This window comes from Ctenocephalides felis, unplaced genomic scaffold (genome assembly GCF_003426905.1).
Source record: "Ctenocephalides felis isolate EL2017-DRISC unplaced genomic scaffold, ASM342690v1 CF-g0.4_SCAFFOLD_01886, whole genome shotgun sequence".
Classification (NCBI taxonomy): domain Eukaryota; kingdom Metazoa; phylum Arthropoda; class Insecta; order Siphonaptera; family Pulicidae; genus Ctenocephalides; species Ctenocephalides felis.
The window spans coordinates 12,185,873-12,208,968 of NW_020538040.1; the positions used below are offsets into that span (position 1 = coordinate 12,185,873).

General features: G+C 29.2%; 1 protein-coding gene across 1 annotated transcript; it reads right to left on the reverse strand.

Annotated features, from left to right (window-relative positions):
* Positions 1 to 21,189: 21,189 nt before the first annotated feature.
* Positions 21,190 to 22,839, reverse strand: LOC113374645. The gene has a single exon (XM_026614621.1). The coding sequence runs from the start codon at positions 22,756 to 22,758 to the stop codon at positions 21,190 to 21,192; it is 1,569 nt and encodes a 522-aa protein (XP_026470406.1). The 5' UTR covers positions 22,759 to 22,839.
* Positions 22,840 to 23,096: the final 257 nt, after the last annotated feature.

Sequence of the window (23,096 nt, forward strand, 5' to 3'; positions counted from 1 at the left end):
AAAAAAAAATGTTTACGATTTTTTTTATATAGTAAAAATGAGAGTGATGTTGTGTGGGGAGAAGGGGTAATATCAAATATCAACACGTATCACCAAGGGGTAGGAAGGGGGTCCAAAAATCTATAGAAATTGCTCACGTGATTAATGGACACTTTCTAATTTCATTAAATTCTGAAATTATTTGAATCTTTGCCCTTGAAATAATTTGGTTAGAATCCAGATGTATCATATTTGCACAAATACATTTTATGATTTCGTAATACATTTTAACTTTCCGTAGTGTAAATTATAGTAATGGCAAAAAAATCGAAATGAAAATTTTTATATATCTTCACATTTCAAAGGTTTCTGAATATTTTGGCATACCTTAGAAAAAATGGATTTGTGTGTGTGTATGTGTGTGTGTGCGGATACAAATTTTCGTCGAAGATTTCGGGAACACGGATCAACCGATTTGAATAATTCAAAAAACATTTTATTTGTATTGACTAAATAAAGAACTGTTTGAATTTTTTTTTTTAAAAATCCGTTTCGTTTAAATTTTAAATTCATTGATCAGTTTTGCGCAATGATGGACCGAGTCATTTCTTTATAATTAGCAGATAAGTACAAACATTTTCGTCAACATTTCTGGAAACAATCCTGAACCGATTTTGAATACTTTAAAACCCTTCAAAAATATCAATTGAAAATCGAAAATTATTTTTTATGTAAGGCAAAGGTATGAAAGTCAGTTAACTTCTCGTGGGGTGAGTTATAGTAATCGCAAAAAATCGAAAATGAAATTTCTTATATATCTTTACGTTTCAGAGGTTTCTGAACATTTTGGCATACCTTAGAAAAAATGAATGTATGCGTGTGTATGTATATGTGTGTGTGTATGTGTGTACAAAATTTAAAAAACATTTGTATTAATAAGAATACGTGCTGATAAGAACGGAAGTTCAGCAAGTTCCAGCAATTGCCTTAAGGTACGATGCCATACACCACTAGTTTTTTATTTGAATCCGACAAGGAGGATACAGAAGCAAAAACGATTGAAATGTGCTCTTGAAAGATTAGGATGTAAAAGGACACCTGTTAGATTGACTTGTTGCTTATGTATAATATATATATATATATTATATATATTATATATTATAAGAATATATAAATGTCGTTGAACTCGATCTGTTCAGTAAGATCTTAAGACTTTATGGTGTTTGATGGTTTGAGAAAGTAATAATACTGTTAAATATATATATATATATATATATATATATATATATATATATATATATATATATTGTGTATATAACCGGATAATTTACAAGATTTGAGCTCAGTGCCAACCGTAAAATTAAAATCTAAAGCACTTGTGGCGAATATTTCATATTAATGAATATGAAATTGTTTTATAGATTAGAGATAAGTTTAATCTATGAAAACTAGTTTGGTTAGATATATATGATCATTGATTAAATAAATTAATGTAAAATAAGCCATAAAAATTGACAGATTTATCTATAACAATAAAAGTATTCGGTAACAATACAAATAACAAAATAAATTTAGAAGTTCATACAATAAATATAAATATAACTTGAAGTTAAAAAAATTAACTCACATTGATTAGTTCCATGCGTGCGGCCTGACATCAAGCAGTATCGATATCCATTTGCACTTCCTTCCGGCTATTGCTGCAAAATGATAAAATATAAAAGTTAAAAATAAAAAAAGATGAAATATAAAAAACATTAATATTGGTTTACAAAATGACTTGAGTTTTGTTATAGTGATAATATATTTTAATGAATCAAATAATTAAACTAAGCGTAAGTGGCATTTTGTCATAAGGCATTTTGCTGCACCTGTAAATAATATGCTTGAGCAACAAGAATCTAGATTTAGTCCATTCATTTAAGCTTAAATTAGGTAAGAATCTCGGAATTCGAGATACCCAGCTGTATGTTTGTAAATACTTGTATATTAACATTTAAAAGTTGTCTCAAAACCTACATATGGTAGAGTGTACGTACCATATGTAGGTTTTGAGACAACTTTTAGGGTGTCAATATACAGTATTTACATACTTACAGCCGGACAAATTTAGCTACTTAGAGTTGGACGGGACACAAAGGTCCAATTTGACTTCAAGCAATTATATTGTGAAAACCAAACCAAATCATCTATATCATAACAAATAGCACAAATCAAACAAACAACTATCTGACTATGTTCAGTAAAACTCCTAGCTAATTCATTATTATAAAAACGTGTTTTTGCTGGTTTTCGAAAATTTGTCACCTGCTCCTTTTTACTCCATAGGCTGAGTAAATTGAAATGGTCAGGGAGTAAACAAGTCCAATGTCTTATTTTTAATTTTAAAGGGATTCTACTAAATAATAACTACACTATTCAACGAATGCACAATATAAATTTCATGTGTACATTTTTACAGAGATAATACTGTATATAACCTTGATCTGGTATTATGTAAGAATTATTCATCAGCAAAGTTGTAATAACTATTTATTTATTTTATTTTTTTTAAAAAATTGCTATTTTTAATTGTTTACACCTCTGTCTCTTTGGAGGTGCAGTTGGTCCTTTTTACCCCATCCATGTGCTAGGTTTTATAAAGGCTAAATTAAAAAAAACTGTTAAATCTAACTTAAAAATAATAATGCATAAAAAAATAGCAATGCAAGGAAAATACTTTTGTTATGAATTTTAAAACATTGCTGTTTATCTCCTGAGAGCGACGTCGTAAGAATCAAGGTGATGGCTGGTTATACATCTTTTGCCCTCTACTTTCAAATATTGTTGTTAAGAAATTCTCAGCTTCACTTGTTTTTGAGATATCGGTGGTGGATCTTTACAAAATTGCTGGCAAAAAAAATATTTTTCCTAATTTGGCTTCAAATTAATTTTGTTGCAAGTATGCAAAACAAGAATCTATAGATCATAATCGAATATCCTCTAGCCGTTTCTACGATTATTTCCATTGAACGTGAAATGAATCTGCTATTATTAGAATTGAAATTGCACAGGAAGCCGTTCAGACGAATATAAGATATTCCAAGGCGACACATACTGCCAAAGGTATAACTTAGTTAGTTTTGCATACGTAATATCATAATTTATGGGACACGATTTGCTTTGCTTGATTAAACTGTAATAATAATTGCGAACACGACAGACGAGAGAAAATTTAATTACTACCGAAGACGACGATCGACTATCGGCAGAACCGTTTCTTTGTAATTAACATTTGAACGGATCATTTTTTAACTTGTTAGATGTTTGTTTTCATATAAAAATCCGATTGCTAATTTTATGTTTTCTTGACGTTTCAAGCCATTCTGAATCGAATGAGACCAATTTTGGAAAAAGTATGTGTATGAACAGATTTCTGACCTTTCGTCGACGCTTTCTCAAAAACGACTAGACCGATTTCAAAAATTTAAAAGCCATTCGATGTATCTCGATGAGGACTAGCGTTTCTCACTTTTGTGCAGCGATCAGCCAAGCTGTTTTTTTTGTAATAACAGAAAAATTAAAAAAATTCGTCCACGATTTTAAAAATTCAAAAACCGTTAGAAAGATATTGGTTAAAAATCGACCTGATTAGTTATTAGTAAAGATTTGCTGGCACATGCTCTTGTAATTAACTGTTAAAAGAATTGTTTTTGGCGATTTGTATGATTTTTTTGACGATAGATATCATGGTCTTCTAGATCATACTAAAATACTATGGAACGATTTCAATCATTTAAAAACCATTCGATGAAACTTGATAAGTGCTCGCGTTGGATAGATTTTTGATACAATCGGCTGAGCCGTTTCTTTGTTATTAGCAAACATGTGAAAAAAAATCCGTCCATGTTTTGGCCAAAAATTCTGAATCGATTTTAAGAATTCAAAAACTATTCGAAAGATATTATTTGAAAGTCGTGTCGTGCTAATTTTGGACAAAGATCGGCCGTATAATAACATATCACGTGTATATATTTTTGAAGTAAAACTTTTTTAGGCGCGTTACGGGAGATAAGGGTCGATAAGATAAGATTCGAGTGTCAATGATTCGTCATTCGCTCTGATGATATCATTACTATACGGGTCGATTGTGATTAGTCGTCGTGTATGTGTCAGACAAAATACCAGATCAAGGTTATATACAATAAAATCTTTGTAAACAATGTTGCCATATAAATTGTATTTCATATTGGTCAATTAGTGTAGCTATTATTTCATAAATTCCATAAAGAGCATTCGGTTGCTATTGATGGGGAGCAGTGCTGATTAGTTTTTGGAAAAAGCAGGTCTAGCCGTTTCGAAGATACGGATCAAAACATGACAAAATGGTATTGCAGTTTTTGAGAGATCGGAGCGTCCGATTTGAATAATTTGAACACATTTTGTCTACATTGACAGATTTCTTATATTTTTGCGAAGGCAGGTCCAGCGGTTTCGGAGATCTCATAAAGAACAGTATTAAAAAAATTACATTTGGCGGTCAAAATAAGTTAATTAGTTTAACGTATCATCTTAAGAAATGCTTTAAGTAGGCATAATGGTTCAAATGCAATTATAATCGTGCATCCATCAACTGCTTCCATTTTTACAATCTCACTCCAAACCAGTAGTAGACGTAAATAAGATATGAAAAAATTAAGATAGCAATTAATATAACATTTTTACATTCTCACATTAGTCAATCATTTTACAAGGCGATTAAAAACTAATCGCTACGTTTATCAACGGCAAATAAGTTTATATCAATCACCTTGACTTCTATCCTCTGATAAAATAACAAAGAAAGAAAAAAGAACACGAATCCGTAAAAGATGATATGAAAATATTTTTGCGAATGTTTTATAAGAAAAAAGGAATATATCTCTCTAGGATTTGCATACTTATTAAATTTGGAATAAATTACATGTATCCAGAAATAACTCAATATGTAATGTAATGTATACGAACGGAGACGTTTGACAGACATCATGTCGGAATATCTAACGTGATTGGAATAGACATATGTCAGGGATATTATATGCCAATATATATATATATATATATATATATATATATATATACTAGATGACCGTCAGACGTGGTCCTGTACCCAAGTCTACAAATTCAGAAACTCCAACAAAATTTAATATCCCAACCTATACTTGATAATATCCTATTTACCTTTGTGATTCATTTATGGCCTTAAGATAAAATATACGTTTTGGAAATTGCAGTCTTTTCAGAAAAAAAATATTATAGTATCCACGATAAATGTACAATATCACCTTGGATTTTTCCATCCAAAATAATTACTTCAATAATGTTGCCTATAATTTTTACAATCTCGTACCTTAATTATTTATTAATTACATTTTTCTTACTAATAACTTATTATACATTATTACTCAAGTTCATATTTAAAGTGAATTAATTTGTCAAATCCTGTTCATAAGTGTACTCATGGTGCACTATTCTATCTACGATCAACTAACTAAACATTCCATATCCAATGCCAAACAAATGAATTTTTGTCACAGTGAAACTTCTAAATAATTTTTTTGAATGAGTATTTTTGTTTTGTGAAATAATTTAGTAGAAAGAGGCAAAAAATGATATGCATTAGTTAAAAAAAATATGTCAAACTAAATTATATAATTTTATATACCAAACACATACTCTTCAAACATATTTTCTATTATTTTAATTTCTTGCATATCTCAGCTGCTTTTTGGCAATAATATCACATTTTCTTATTCATAATCATGAATATATTATATTCTATTAATGTCTAGGTTCATTATTTAACCTAAGTTCAAACTTCAAGTGAAAGGACATTTCTAGTAGGTGTCAGTTCCATCAAAATGTTTTCATTGTAAAACAATGATATGTTGTTTGCAATTTTCTATTTATTTCTACACTATTACTATATTTTTATAATCATTTTAATCCTTTTAATTTTTCTAAACAAACTTAAAAAGATTTATCAAAATTCGAATAACCGTCTAGAAGAAGTTTGCATTCACATCATATATGTACAGAAGAATTTTTTTTTATTATATATATATATATAATATATATAATATACATATTTTAATATAAAGAGATCAATATCAAAGCTCAAAAGCATACATTCAGACTGCAGACATATTCATCACAAATTTCAAAGGCTTAATTAGTCTAATTAATTTGTGTGACTGATTTGAACATAAAAGATCTACTATTCAAAGTATCTGGAATTTTCATTTAATTAACTTCCCATGGGGTAAGTTGTTAGTAATCGCGAAAAGTTGAGAATAAAAATGTTTGCATACCTTAGAAAAAAATTGATGTGTGTCTGTATGTGCGAATACACTATTTCGTCGACAATTTCGAGAGCACGGATTCAACAAATTTGAATGAATCAAAAAAAAATACACACATATCCATTTTTTCTGATGAGATATGCCAAAATGTTCTGCAACCTTCAAAGAGTGAAGAAATGTAAAAAAATTCAATTTCGATTTTTGGACGATTAAAAATAAACTTTGTCATGATTTTATTTGTACTCCTCATTTATGCATTCCACGTAGCATTTCCACATCATTTTTATTATTTATTTAAAATTAATATCACATAAATCAAAAATTAAATTTGAGAAATCTGCCCACAAACTCCCACTTAAGTAATTCCATCAAATTTCGTTCATTGATTTTAATGCCATATGAAACTGTTTATTTATTATATCAAAGTACATATGTTATATATATGCGATGCTCGTTAGATTAGGTAGTTAATAATATTAATTATGATTTTGAATCGTCTCTTCAATTATGAAATGTATTTATAAATGACTGTTAAGGTATTTAAATAGCATAACGGTTAATACAATTTTTTCGACATACTTCGCATTCCAATAAGATTCGAGGAGGAACGTTTCGTAATATACATTACCGTAGAGATGTACATACTTGTAATGTATTGTATTTATACATATACATACATACATATATTATATATATATATATTATATATACATTTTTGGATTACCATATATAAAAAGCTTTTCAGGCATCATCTAATTAGTAAATTTGTCAAAGATCTTTCGGAAACGTAAAAAACCAAGTGTAAGTAATATTTAGCCTTAAGACAAGTTGCATAAACTTTTTCATAGTTCATAGATCAACAAGAATTAAAATTTAGCAATAATTTTGAAATTATTCCCAATATTCCAAATTTCCATTATTAAACCACTTTTTGTAGGCCTATAATATTTTACGTTGAGATTATCAACTCGATTTTAAGTTATATAATTTTAAGTTTCATTAATATAGACACAATGCATTTTTGTAACAATTAGTTATGAAGAAGAAACGGCCTAGTCAATCTTTACCAAACACTAACCATACAATTTGCATCTATTGTTCTCAATATTCATTTTTTTGTAATTGAACCATTTTTTGTAGGCCTATAATATTTCACGTTAAGTAAAAGTCACCAACTTTATCACTGTATTAAGTTTCATTAATACGGACACATTTTTTAACAATTAATATAATGAAGAAACGGTTCGGCCGATCTCTACGAAAAACTACCCTCACAATTTGCATCTATTCTTTCCAATATTCCAAATTTTTGTAATTAAACCACTTTTTGTAGGCCTATAATATTTCACGTTAAGTGAAAGTCACCAACTCTATAACTATGTTAAGTTTCATTAATACGGACACATTTCTTTTAACAATTAATTATGAAGAAACGGCCCAGCCGATCTTTACCAAAAACTAACCATCACAATTTGCATCTATTGTTTTCAATATTCCAAACCACTTCTCGTAGGCCTATAATATTTTACGTTAAAACCACCAACTCTATCTCTATGCTAAGTTTCATTAATATCGACACAATGAATTTTTTAACAATTAATTATGAAGAAACGGCCCGGCCGACCAAAACTAACTATCACAATTTGCATCTATTGTTTCTAATATTACAAATTTTTACAACCAAACCACTTTTCATAAGCCTATAATATTTTACGTTAATACAACCAACTCGAACACTATATTAGGTTTCAATAATATCGACACGAACATTTTTTTTAACAATGTCCAATTTCACAAGGCCGTTTTATTGTAATAAGGTCTTAAAAAAATTTTTACGATTTTTATGAATTTTTTTTGACGGTAGATACCATGGTCTTATAGATCATACTAAAATTTAAAAGCCCTTTGATGTATCTCAATGAGAACTATCGTTTGTCAGTTTTGTTGGACGATCTGCCAAGCCGTTTCTTTGTAATTTGAAAAAAGTGTTGAGCTTTTCGTCCACATTTAAGCTCATACTACCGAATCAATTTTAAAAAATCAAAAACTGTTTGAAAGATATTAGTTGGGAATGATACTGATTAGTTTTTGGTGAAAACCTACCGAGCAGTTTTGTTATAATTAATTGTTAAAGAGCCGATTTTTATGGAACTTTTTTTGACGATATATATCATGGTCTTATAGAACTTACTGAAATATTAAGGCCTTACGACAAGTAGTTTAATTTTAAAAATTCATCAAAGTTTGAGAAAATAAGTAGTTTTTTTTATTTTTAGTAAGTTTTAACTTCTCGATATTATCATAGCAAAGAGAGCATTCAAAATCTTGAAAATGAAATCGACATCCTCGTAGTTACAGAACATCATTATTCATTTGCACAACCATATCCGTATTATATATCTTCGAAAACACAAATAAATCATTTTCCAATCGATATTTATTACCGATCTATTACACATGTGTTCATGTAGGAATGCAAATGACTCGTGCTACTGTAATAATCGAACGAAAAAACGGCAAATCATTTAAGTCATTTAGGAATGTGGTCATATTTGCAAACGGAAAATACCTGAAGACTTAATCACCATCGATCGACTTCCAATAAGATTTATTGCAAAGTAATCGACTTTGGAGTAATCGATAATTTACAAGAACTATTGAACTCTGTTTCGATATAATCTGTATCGGGGAAATACCATTTAAATGCATTCCGGCAAGAGAATCTGGTAAATTGGTTGAGATGTTGATAATTTTAAATTGATTAATAAAGAAATTTAGTCTCAGAGTTTATTGGATTTTAAAGATTGGAAGAGAGTTGTGATAATGGGGAGCTAGGGGTTTGTTATAACAGTTTCTTTTTGAATTAATATCATTGTGTATTCTATTTAATTTAATCATCTTGAGATCCACTGATAATATTTCTGCTCTAACATATAGTACAACTATTTTTTAACTTCCCGTAGGGCAAGTTATAGTAATCGCAAAAAAATCGAAAATGAAAATTTTTATATATCTTTACGTTTCAGAGGTTTCTGAACATTTTGGCATACCTTAGAAAAAATGGATGTATGTGTGTGTGTGTGTGTGGTGTGTGTATGTGTGTGTGTGTGTGTGTATGTATGTATGTATGTATGTGTGTGTATGTATGTGCGGATACAAATTTTCGTCGACGATTTCAGGAACACGGATCAACGATTTGAATAATTCAAAAAACATTCGATCCGTATTGATAAGGAGACGTGCTGATTAGTTTTTGGCAAAGGCAGGTCAAGCCGTTCCGAAGATACGGGGCAAAAAGTTCCGAAAACGGTAACTCAGTTTTTAAGAGAACGGAGCGTCCGATTTTAATAATTCAAAAAACATTTTATTTGTATTGACAAGATGAAGAATCGATACAACTTTCATGAAGGTAGGTCCAGCGGTTTCGGAGATATAGAGGAAAAAGTAAAAAAATGAGCCATTTGGCGGTCAAAAATGATCATTAAACATATGCACATCAAATTATCAGATATTTTATAGAGTTTTAACAATAAGTATACATTTTGTTAACATTCCTATGGGTTCCGTACCAATGCTTATGCGTTAGACAGCGACGCGGCGCTTACGCGCTTTATATTTTGTCCCTATGTAGTTAAAGCAGTACGATTGCTTTGAAAAAAAAGTTCAGATCTTCCACAATATGTCAAAATAAAGAAAAAAAAATTAAAAAAAAAAAAATTTTTTTAAAAAAATTTTTTTCAAAAAAAACTAATTTTTTGTCCAATTTATAGTTTCTCAAAAATCTTATTTTTTTAAAGTAATTTTTTTTCAAAAATGTTAAAAAAAAATAATAATTTTTGGTACGGGAAGTTCCAGCAATTTGCCTTAAGGCACGATGCCCTAATTGCCTTAAGACAGAATTCCACTTACAGCTAGTTATTATTTCACAATTAATCCATTTTTAGAAAAAGTGTGATGTTACAACTTACCCCGTATTTGGAGCTAGGTGTTACATTCACTGTGGCAAGCTAGGGTAAGTTGCAAAAACATTAGAAATGAAATTTTTTATATATCTTTACGTTTCAACGATTTGTGAACATTATCTTATTTTAGAAAAATGTGGATGTATGTGTGTGTGTGGTGTGTGTGCGTGGGTGTGTGCGGATACAAATTTTCGTCGACGATTTCGGGAACGCCAATTAACCGATTTGAATAATTCAACTAGCTGTAAGTGGAATTCTGTCTTAAGGCAATTAGGGCATCGTGCCTTAAGGCACAATTGCTGGAACTTCCCCGCACCAGAAATAATTTATTTTTTAAAAACGATTAACATTTTGAAAAAAATTTACTTCGAAAAAATAAGATTTTGAGAAACTATAAATTTGACAAAACATTACTTTTTTTTGAAAAAAAAAATTGAAAAAAAAATTTTAAAAAATTGAAAAAAAAATTTAAAAAAAAAATTTTTTTTTATTTTTTTTGTTTGAAAAAAAAATGTTTTCTTTATTTTAACATATGTTGGAAGATCTGAACTTTTTTTCAAAGCAATCGTACTGCTTCAAACTGCATAGAGACAAAATATCAAGCGCGTAAGCGCCGCGTCGCTGTCTAACGGGTAAACATTGGTACGGAACCCATAGGAATGTAAACAAAATTTATACTTCTCTATAAAATCTCTATAAAATATCTGATAATTTGATGTGCATATGTCTAATGATAATTTTGACCGCCAAATTGCATTTTTTTTTACTTTTTTCGTTAGGTCTCCGAAACCGCTAGACCTCCCTTATGAAAATGTGATCAAATTTTCATCTTGTCAATACAAGTAAAATGTTTTTTGAATTATCAAAATCGGACGCTCCGTTCTCCTAAAAACTGAGGTACCGTTTTTGGCACTTTTTGCCCCATATCTTCGGAACGGCTAGGCCTACTTCCGCCAAAAACTAATCAGCACGTCTCCTTATCAATACGGATCGAATGTTTTTTTCATAATTCAGATTCATAAAATATAACGACGTTAAAAAAAATGTTATAAATTTTGAAATTTAATTAGCTTATAATTATTCATTACTTCTCATAAAAAGAAAAATGGAACTGTGTATTTTTCACTACTTACTATATTTTCACTTTTCACTATTATATATCAATGTCATTTTTTATCTATAATAGCCAAAACATTTACTAAATGTCCATGTAGGACAGTTGTGAATATTGTTGAATAATAAAAAAATAAATAAAATAAATAAAATTAAAAAATAATAATTCTTTAAATTCCTGTATTTAAAAACTTCAATAACAAAATTGATTACATTACACTTGGTTTGTGTATCTATTATGTGTGTAATGTTTGGTATTTCGAAATAGATTTTGTTAGTTTAATTTTGAATTGAATTTAAATAAATCCTATGTTTGTTATGAGATGATGATGAGAGTAATGGATAATTTTGCAGTATTTATAGAATAAACTGTTTTCCTCAATCATCTGCTATCGTTTAATTTATGATCTCGAAATAGATTTATTTTAGGAATACTCACAGTCGGTGCAAGGAGGTGCATCTGTTTCTGTTGTGATGGATCTAAATCATTTATATTAATGGGCAAAAGGGTTTTAATTAGGTACCTTTTCTGTTTACCAACATATTTTTTTGAAACAGATATCAAGTTTAGAATTGTATGAACTATTTTGATGATTATTTTTTGTGATGCTATTATAAGCAAAAGGCAATCTATTTTTTAACTTTCCATAGGGTAAGTTATAATAATCACAAAAAGTTGAAAATGAATTTTTTATATATCCTCACGTTTCAAAGGTTTCTGAACATTTTGGCATACCTTAAAAAAAATGAATGAATGTGTGTGTGTGTGTGCGCATACAAATTTTCGTCGACGATTTCGGGAACACGGATCAACCGATTTTAATAATTCAAAAAACATTCGATTGACATGTGATTAGTAATTGGCAATTAATTTGTTTACATTTCTATGGGTTCCATACTAAGGTTATCCGTAGGACTGCGATGCGGCGCTTACGCGCTTCGATATTTTTTCCATAAAACAGCCTTGGAGCACGATTGCTTTGAAAAAAAGTTCTAAATTTAAAAATTCAAAGTATAAAAAAATCTAGATTTGTCAAAAATTCTCAAATCCCATTTTTTTCGAATCTTCCAAAAAATTTAAAGATTTTTCAAAAATTTAAATTTTTGGTACGAGAAGTTCCAGCAATTTGCCTTAAAGCACAATGCTATGCATTACTAGTTATCTTTTTGTTTTAATCCCAGAATGAATAATGTGTTTTCGTGAAAATAATTAGTTTAATACTTACAAACATATGCAATAGCAATATTTTGCCTCAAGGCAAGTTGCATGGACTTTCCGATATGTAATTAATAAGAATTGAAATTTATCACCTTTAATAATTAACTATCTATTTTGAAAACAAAGAAACTTTTCACCTTGCATTTTTTTTTGAATTTTCAAAACAAACGAATCAACGCTATTTCCAATTGATATCTTTTGCACGATAATATCTGCAATTGTAATAAAAAATAATTTACTTAAAACATTTTATTCTAATTTGTGCTCTAAAAATGTATTTTTTTTAAGTGTGAACGTCATTGGCGATCACTACAATTATTTCAAACTTAGATGATTTTTTATAATTAATCAACTTTTCGTGAGCCTAAAATATGTTAGAATATTCGAATAGTAAGACCATCAACTCTTCAATCATACAAACATTAATCAAAATCATCAAAAATTATTTCAACAATTGATTACGAATAACAGCCTGGTGGATCTCACCCAAAAACATATCTGCACAATTTTCACCTGATATTTCAAATAGTTTTTGCATTTTCAAGATCGGTAAGTAATAAATAAAATGGCAAAGCCAATCATCATTCTAAACTAATCAACTTAATCACCAAGAGGCTTTATCTAGTTTTACCTAAAAGGCTTTGATACTTTTGAAATTGGTGCAGCAGTTTTGAAGAAATCGTTGACGAACGGCCAAAATTTGTCTCACCTATAGACACACACATACTTTTACTAATTTTGGTTCTGAACGATTCAGAACTACTCGACACGTCGAAAAAACGAGAACTAGAAAGTTGGATTTTCTTGCGAAAATAAACACCCCCTTTTGGAAGTTGAAAAACTACAAATTAAAAACTTTTATTAAATGGAGTAAACAACAAAATAAAACAAAGTTTTTTTTTTAATTTTGCAGTTAAATAATTCACAATGACAAAAATATAATATAAACTTGTCTTTGGAAAGCTAATTAATGATTAATATATAATTAATAATTATATCAATAGTGTTGTAAGAAATTCAGAGCCTTGAGCATGTGCTAGAAAATGACAAACCTAAACAAATAAAATTCCTCACTTCTCAATTCAGTTTACCACCAGCTCGGAACAATTTCGCAAAAATCTGAAAGAATTTAGCCGTTTCCATTGTTTGTTTCGCAAATGAATGAATAAATGAATGTGTTAGTTAGCAAGATTAGTTAGTTATCTAGCCGATTCGTAGATAATATTGCAAAATCTCTTGTGTCTCGGGCCGTTTGAATTAATTGAGATTGAGATTACTTACGATTTGCGTAAGAAATTGGCGAAGGAAAACATTTGAACATTCGCGCACAATTAAATGTTCAGAGGAGGAAACAATCTGGTATAGAACAACAATTGGGCAACTTATTAGTACAATGGACGATTACGATTAGAGACCTTTGAGTTTGGGACCTTGTACCAGAAATAACGAAAAATAACGCTAAATTGCCCTTAGAAGTTCCACTGAGTCCAATAAGGTACTAATGCAAAGACTTCGTTTTAAAATTATCGGAACCATCACAGATGCTCCTTCGTATAATTTTTTTTATTAATAATTAGCAATCAAAATATAGAGTAGGCTCAATTTGACTTTGAGCAATTATATTGTGAAATAATAGCTACATTATTCAACTAAAGCAAAATATAAATTTACGGGTACATTTTTTACTGAGATAATACTGTATATAACCTTGATCTTGTATTTTGTCAAAAAAATTATCAGCGGAGTTGGAATAAATATTTATTCAACATATCTTTTGTAAAATTGCCTGTTTTAACTTAATTTAATTTTTTTTATTATTTTCACCTTTGCCAGGGTAAAGATTCAGTTGGTCCTTTTTACCACTATATAAAAAAGTGAAGTTATATAAAAAAAACTGTCAAATCTAATTTAAAATTAACAATACATCTTATAAAACAATTAAATAACGTAAACCTAAAAATTAAATTAAGGTCTCGTAAACTAAACAACAGAGCTCACAACTGAAAAAACTGACAACAAAAGAAAATACTTTTTTTGTGAATTCTCCCGATAGCAACGTCGTAATAATCAAGGTGATAGCTGGTTATACATCTTTTTCCCTCTACTTTCAAAAATTGTTGTTAACAAATTCTTAACTTTATTTGTTTTTGAGATATCGGTGGTGGACTTTCTTACCCGCTCTACCATTTACAAATTCTATAAGCATGTGAGACGTTTCAGTGAAATTACATAAAATAAAAATAAAACAGAGCAGAAAAAAAACTTATTAAAATTATAAATAAATATAAATAATAATTTAAAATATATTAGGATCCCTTTAACGAGTGATTTTTTATGTAAAGTTTAAGTTAAGTCAAATAAAATATCTAATGTCACCAGTAAAATAAATTTTTATCATAAATCAACCAAAACTATGATTAATATTATAATACAAATAAAAGATATAGTGTCTTCTATAACACAATTTAACTCGCATCTTACAAACTATACTTTCTACCCGAAATTTTGCATTAGGATCTGTATATAGTTTATAGTTTATATAGTTCTTGAATGCTACAACTAGCCCCAAGGTTTTGTTTCAACTAACCCCAGTTGTGATTTTTGTACATAAATCAAGAATAAATATTTAAACAATTTAGCAGTCACAAAAATTGTTGCACTTTATCAAAGATTAATAAATTTGAAACGCAATAATATTCTAAAAATTATAAAAAGTAAAGTTTATCAAAAAATTCAAAATTCTCAAAAATATAATATATAATATATAATTTTCAAAGCTGTCAAAAAATTTAAGAGTTTTTTTAAAAAAATTAATTCGATGCGGGAAGTGCCACCAGCAATTTGCTTTAAGGCACGTTGCCACGCACCACTAGTTTTGACTCTATGTTTTGGATCTCAAAAACTGCTGGACCTGACTAGCTAAAAATTTCATCAGTTCTTCATTTTGTTAATACAAATAAAATGTTTTTTGGATTATTGAAATCGGACCCTTCGTTCTCTCAAAAACTGAATTTTTGCGATTACTGTGACTTGCCCTAAGGGAAATTATAAAATATATTGTGTTGTGAATCTCTGACATGAAATATCTAACAAAGCCCATAAAAATGTCGTTTGGCACATTTTTTCCGCCTTTTCAGGTAAATCAGGAATAAATCAATTACAATAATCGATTCAAATTAAATTTAATCCGCAATTAGCCTAAGTCAAAATAATTGTATAACCAGAAACAATTAATTCTGCTCATTCATAACGCTAATAAAAGTCTAATCATTATTCGATCTGGTTGTATGAAGAACGGAAGCAGCCGGCAGTTAAATTGCAAATAAAGAATTGTATTATGATTCTTATGAGCATTTAAGCATTTCATTTATTAATTAACGTACAGAAAACAGAATTCGCGATTCAGACAAAAAAGATAAGAGACATGAAAAGAATCCTTCAGTCCAATAACTCGGACGATAAAATACCTACTACAAAAATGTATGAATGAATGGATGGTGGTTAATCGTCGTGCGTAAAATGTTCGCTGATACACGAAATATTTTATCAAGTTAATTAATTTTAAACTTCCTGTAAGGTAAGTTATAGTAATCGTAAAAAAATCGGAAATGAAAAATTTTATATATCTTCAGGTTTAAGAGGTTTCTGAACATTTTGGCATACCTCAGAAGAAATGAATGTATGTGCGTGCGTGTGTGTGTATGTACGTGTCTATTATGTCGACGATAATAATTCAATAAACATTCGATTCGTATTGATGGAGAGACGTGCTTAGTTTTTGTCCAAGGTGAGACGGAGCGTCCAATTTGAATAATTCATAAAAAAATTTACTTGCTTTGACAAAAAGAAGGACTGGTTAAATTTTTGGGAAGGCTGGATTTTTTTTTAATTTTTGGTATAGGAAGTTCCAGCAATTTGCCTTACACCATGACATGCATCACTAGTTTATTTTTAATTACTTAATTAAATTTTGTTCATTAATAATATTTTGGAGTGTTGTTAAATTTGTATTTAGAAAAATCAAAGTGTTTTTGGAAAATTTGGACACATTTTTGGAAGGTTTTAATATATTCTTTGAAAGCTTTGATACAGTTTAAACAACTTTCGTAGCATAAAAATAAATTCTGACGACTTTTAAAAATTTCTGATAAATTATACAAATCCCTGATAAGTTCTGAAAATTATCTGATGCGTTTTGAAACATTCCTTATTCTTCCTGAAAAATTGTATAATCCTTCTGGAAAATTTCTAATTAGTTTAGAAAAACTTAGAAAAATTTCCTTCTGGAAAATATAAAAAAATTGCATCAAAGACTTTCTGGTTTAAAACGTCATTGCGTTTTAGAAAATTTCGATGAGTTCTGGAAAATTTCAGGTGCGTTTTGGATAATTTTTTATGTTTCGGGATCAAAATTCTAATTTGATTTGGATAATTTTAATGCAAAATGGAAAATTTCCGATTCCTTCTTAAAAATTTCTGAAACCTAGAAAAGTTCTGAATTTTTTGGATTAAAAATTCCTTACTTTTTAGAAAATTTCGATGCGTTTTGGAATATTTCAGCAGCATTTTAGAAAGTATCTGATAACCTTTCGAAAACTGTTGTTTTTGGAAATTTTTTGAAGGGTTTCTAAACATTTCTAATACGTTTTAGAAATTTTCAGTGAATTTTCAAAAATTACTGATGATTTAATATAATAACAAAAAACTATAAAAAATCTAAAATGTAGTATTTAAATAATTTTGCTTTACTTAGATCATGGAAAAGAAAGTACGATACATTTTGGACTAGTTCGATACATTTTTATGGAAAATTCCGACGCATTTTAGAAAATTTTGATAAATTTAAAAAAATTGGGATACATTTTAAAGAGTAGGTATAAATCTTAAAAATATCGTGACATTTTGGACAGTATTAATTTAAATTTAAAAAATCCGGAACATCTGAAAAAAATTTACACTTATAGGAAATTTCTACGCAATCCTCTCACTTATATTATCTATATATGTATCACTTTTATTATTTCATTTTAATTTGTATTTCTCTACTTTTTATAATCAGATTTATTTCAATTTTAGTTGTCAAAAAAATTATTACAAACCTTAGAGACGTTGTTTTGTTCAAAACATGTTAATATACACACCAAATAAAATTTCTGAAAAAAACGATTTGTGCTCTAAATATCTAATTAGAATTTAAACTTTAATAGGCCATTATAAAAACAAAAATTTAAACTGAAAAAAAGGAGGAAAGAATTATTACATAAGACAAATTAATGTAACTTCTCGTTTTTCTAATATTAGATTATTAAAAATAACACATTAAAATCTTATATAAAAAAAATAGTAGAAATTATAAAAATGAACTTTTATTTCCAATGTCTTAACCCTGTTTTTGATAACATTAGAAATTGTTTAGAAAAAAATCTATATTCCCTATTTATTTACCTGTGGAATTATAAAACTACAGGCGAAGAAACTAATTAATTAATTAGTCGTACTAGTGTATCAAATTTTTCCAGCTCCTTCAACAAAGTGTTACAATAAAAAGTAAAACAATTGAAGAAGCTTTCGCAAATCCAGTTCATTTTTACGAGCATATCAAATGAATTTCAAAACAAAATATTATGTTTCTTAAGTATTAAATACCATATCATAATTATTTACTTAATACGACCGGATGAAGGAAAAACATTCTTTCAAACTTCGAAATAAAAATCAGAAAAGAATAATTGTATTACGTTTACGACCTTTAAAGACTTAAAAACTTAATATTGTACTTGAATCTTAAAGTTAAAACCAAACTAGTTGTGCATGGCATCGTGCTTTAAGGCAAATTGCTGGAACTTTCCGAACTGAAAAGTAAAATTTTGAAAAAACTTCAAAATTTTTTAAAAACTTAGAAAAAAGATTTTTGAAAATTTTGAAATTTTTTGAAAAAAGATGACATTTTTTTAAAAACTTAAATTTTTTTATATTTGAAATTTTTTTTTACTTGAAATTTTTCTGAAAATTTTAAACGTTTTTACCAAATGGTATATTTTTTGTATAGGCAGGTCCAGCGTCTCCGGAGATCCAATAAAAATTAAAAAAAATAATACAATTTGGCGGTAAAAATAAACATTAAACATATGTACATCGTATTATCAGATATTTTATAAAGATTATAATAAGTACAAATTTTGTGTACATTATATGGGTTCCGTACCAATATTTACACGTTGGAGGTCCACGCGGCGCTTACGCGCTCTGAAATTTCGACTCCAGATCAGCTATGCAGCGCGATTGCTTAAAAAAATTTTAAAATTTAAATTTTTTAAAAAAATCAAAATATAGAAGAATCTAATTTTTCGAAAAAAACAAAATTTTTCAAAAAATTTAAAATTTCTCAAAAATTTATTTTTTTCAAAGTTTAGCGAAGTTTTTCGATAAATGAAGTTCCAGCAATTTATCTGAAGACACGATGCCATGCACTACTAGTTTTCAAAGCAATCGTCTAATGATCATTTTTGCCGGCCAGATGGCAGTTTTTTTACTTTTTTTATTGAATCTCCGAAACCGCTAGAACTGCCTTCCCTAAAAATTTTATTAGTTCTTCATTTTATCAATACAAGTAAAATTGTTTTTTTAAATTATTAAAATCGGACGCTCCGTACTTTCAAAAACTAAATTACAATTTTTGACACTTTTGCCCCGAATCTTCGAAACGGCTAGACCTACCTTTGACAAAAACGAATCAGCGCGAATTTTTGAATTATTCAAGTCGATTGATCAGCATCCCAAAAACGTCCACGAAAATTTCAGAACACAAAAAAATACATTATTTTTTTCTATGAAATGCAAAAATGTTCAGAAACCTCTGAAACGTAAAGATATATAAAAGTTGATATATAAAAAAATTTCATTTTCATTTTTTTGCAATTACTATATCTTACTCTACAGAAAATTAATAATCTGAAATTAATTTAGGAAATAATATGCATATAAACCTGTTATAAATTAAAACAACATTTACAATTGAAAACTATAATTTATTAAATATATAAATAGAACAAAAAAAACAATTCATTTAAACTAAATAAGAAGTCAGCCATACCTGCATCACAAATGTTTTGTGTCAGGCATACAAATAAAAATAATAATATATGTACATTTTTTATTATTTAAATAAAAAATAATATTAAATGAGACTAAATCATTGGAAATGATAAAGGATAAATACTATTATATCTAGAAGCGAAAATTATCACTTATGCTCTAAAAATAAGACTTTTCTTCAAACTGCTAACATATGGATATTCACAGCATAAAATATTCTTACAATACTAACATAGTTTTATATATAGTTTATACAGTTTATTATTTTTTTTGAAGTGCACTTGAAGATATGGTTGGACTTATAAATTCGAGCAGAATTGTTTGGCTAAATTTTTATTTTGATATCTCACATTTTATAAAAAAAATGAACAGAAAACGAATAATCCCACCGCGTTTTACAAAGGGAGACTATGGACTTGTATTTGGACAAATCACCAGTAATAATAACAATAATATGAAATACATTAATTTTGATAATCTCTTCAATAATAATAAAGTATGTGCAACCCTTTCCACACGTTAATTCCGAGATTTATATGAATTTTGCCGCCGGAGCGGCGCCATCCGAGTGAGAGGGGTTAATTTTGGGTGTCCATTAATAAAACTGTGCTGAATAAGTTATATAAATACAAATATATTCATATTAACAATCAGTAAATAAACGTCAAAATTTAAAATATTTTGCAAAATTTTATGGTTAAAAATTATATCAAACATGAGATGTTCTAGTAAACATGTAGCCATATCACAATATTATAACAATTATGCAAAAATATGAATTTAATATTTAAAAATTTAAGAAATACTATTATAAATTACACATTATTTCATTTATATATTTATATAGAGTCTTTTTAAATTCATCAACTCTTCTTAAGGGTAATCTTTTAACATTCAGATACAACATGAATTAGAAGATTTTTTACGATGGTGCTTATGTATTCTTTGGTATTTTAATATTAATGATGATATTCATATGAATAAAGTAATTTTTATATAAAACTATACTTGGGATGCTGAGTCAGTTTTTTAAAATGTATTCGAGTTAGTTGAACTAATGTGTACTAGTTTAAATTCAATTATGTTACAAATCTTTACAATCCGAAATGTATCTGAATATTACAAGATTAAAATTACTAATTTAATTTACAACTTACAATGTCTTTGATATGCACTCTTTTAACAACTACCAATTGATTCTCGTTACAAATATACACAAGTTGACAGACTTTTTATCATAAACGTTAATTCTATATACAAAATTACAAGAAAATATTCTCTACATCTACATCCTAAAATAAACATTTTTATATAAATGCAATACTAAATTTCCTACATACAAAGACTTCTCTTCGACTTGACTAAAATAAATGCCAAGCGATGAATCTTATTCAATCATTACAAGAATATATGAAAATTGTCTCAAATTTTCACATCACAAAAGGGAACTAAAAAAATTAGTTGGCACATGTACTTCAACATCTACAAGTATCAGCTCCTACTACCGTCTTTGTGTATCGACTTTGTTGTCTCCGAAGAAACCTAAAGCAGCCAAGGCTGAGGTACTTCTTGCAATAAGTTCATCTTTATACCTCCAAATAGTCGTGTCCTTAATGCTATGTTCCCTGTATTCAGCACAATTTTTCAGGCTCTTTACACAATCTGCTCGATAATGCTGCATTTGGGCATCTGCAGTCTCAATTGGGTAAGAGCTACAGGCTCCTCCAATGCAAGCAAAAGGAAAATGATTGTGCAAAGTCAGAACTCTTTCTGGATCGTGGAAACATTTTACATACTGATTTGGTTTGGTGAAGTTTTGGGCTCTGTACACATGCTGCAGCATATGCAAGTATTTGGGAATGTTCTTATACCAGCCATGCTCATGCAAGTGTTCGTCTAAGAAATATACATTCCTGACGTTATAACTGGCTCTGGTATCATTTCTTCCTACCATGGATTTTGGACGTACCCTCAACATTAAGTCTTTCCAATTGGCATCCTTAACAGGCATAATTACTTCATCAATATCCAACAAGGCAATGTACTCGTATTTGTACAAATTTTTGTACAAGCAGTCATTGTAAGGTATCACTTCATTTTGACGCTTGTTATTCGTCTTTTTCGTCAAATACAAATGTTGGAATCCTGGGATGTTAGGTTGACCACCTGGCAAAGTCAATGGAGTAACCTGGATCATATCCCTGTTTTCATAATGTTTCAAAACTTTAGAAATGTTTGGATGAACTTGCAATTCGTAAAAATAGATCTTCTCCGCTCCTAAAATGTGCAGCAACTCAATCCATTCCACGAGACGTACAGATAAATCTTCATAAAGAAAATCTAATCCTTTTACACAAACTGCAAATCCTTTTTTCTCCACAGGCTTGTCGTAAAGAACATTTAAGTTATTGGTGGCATTATCACAAGGTCTTTCAACGATTGACACTGAAGCTGGTATTCTTCCATGATATTCGGCTGGTAATCTGCAGGTCATCAAGTAAGGCTGGTAAATGTTTTGTTTGTAGTTACCGAAAGCTTTGTTCCAAACGTATTTGTATTCAAACAACTTCACGAATACAGGAGTCTGCTGATCAGCAAACCAGAATTGGCAATAAGTGACTATAGTGGGCTCTATCCTGTCGATCATGCCCAAAATTCTAACAGATGGTCCAATTAAACTTCTTCGTCTCGCATCATAGTACGCATTGTACAACTGGAACGTACCATTGGACGTTCTCAAAGTCTGCCAATAAATATTATTAAACTCCAGTTCAAACACCGAAGGATACCTAGCACACGTTGCATTTTTATACAAAGGCTTGGTCTTTGCCGATGCATTCAAAGACCACAGAGGCAAACTTGGTAATCGATTCTGAACATCCTTTAGTAAATCTTCCTGGTTAATTTTCTGTCTGGTGTCTACCAAAACTGGTACTTCAGTCGTTGTAGTTGAAGTGCTAGGATCAGCTTGTTTCGTTGGATGCTGCAGAAGAAATCTTCCCGAATGTGTTTCACCACTATCGGCGAAATTGGGAGCTAGATCTCGGGGCGATATTAGATTCGTGTGCATCAGTTGAAGAGCTACGAATATCAGGAGGCTCCAGAAAAAAAGGACGAGCAGGGCTTTGCAGATCCATCGCACGGAGAGCGGGGCCATTCTGGAAGATAAAAAGCAGTTGATAATACGGATCCTGGTGTCCTGGTAGTTAACCATGATTTGATGATAATGATGATAACCATGATGATGATGGAAAACTGTCTGCATACCAAATACGTGTACATGGGATGAGTTTTAGTAAGCACTAAACTAAATATTTACAAGCGATTTCCATACTAAATTTAATAAGCGGTGATATTTCTACAAGCGACATAAATGTATGATTTTGTGCAATTAAAATGCTACAACAT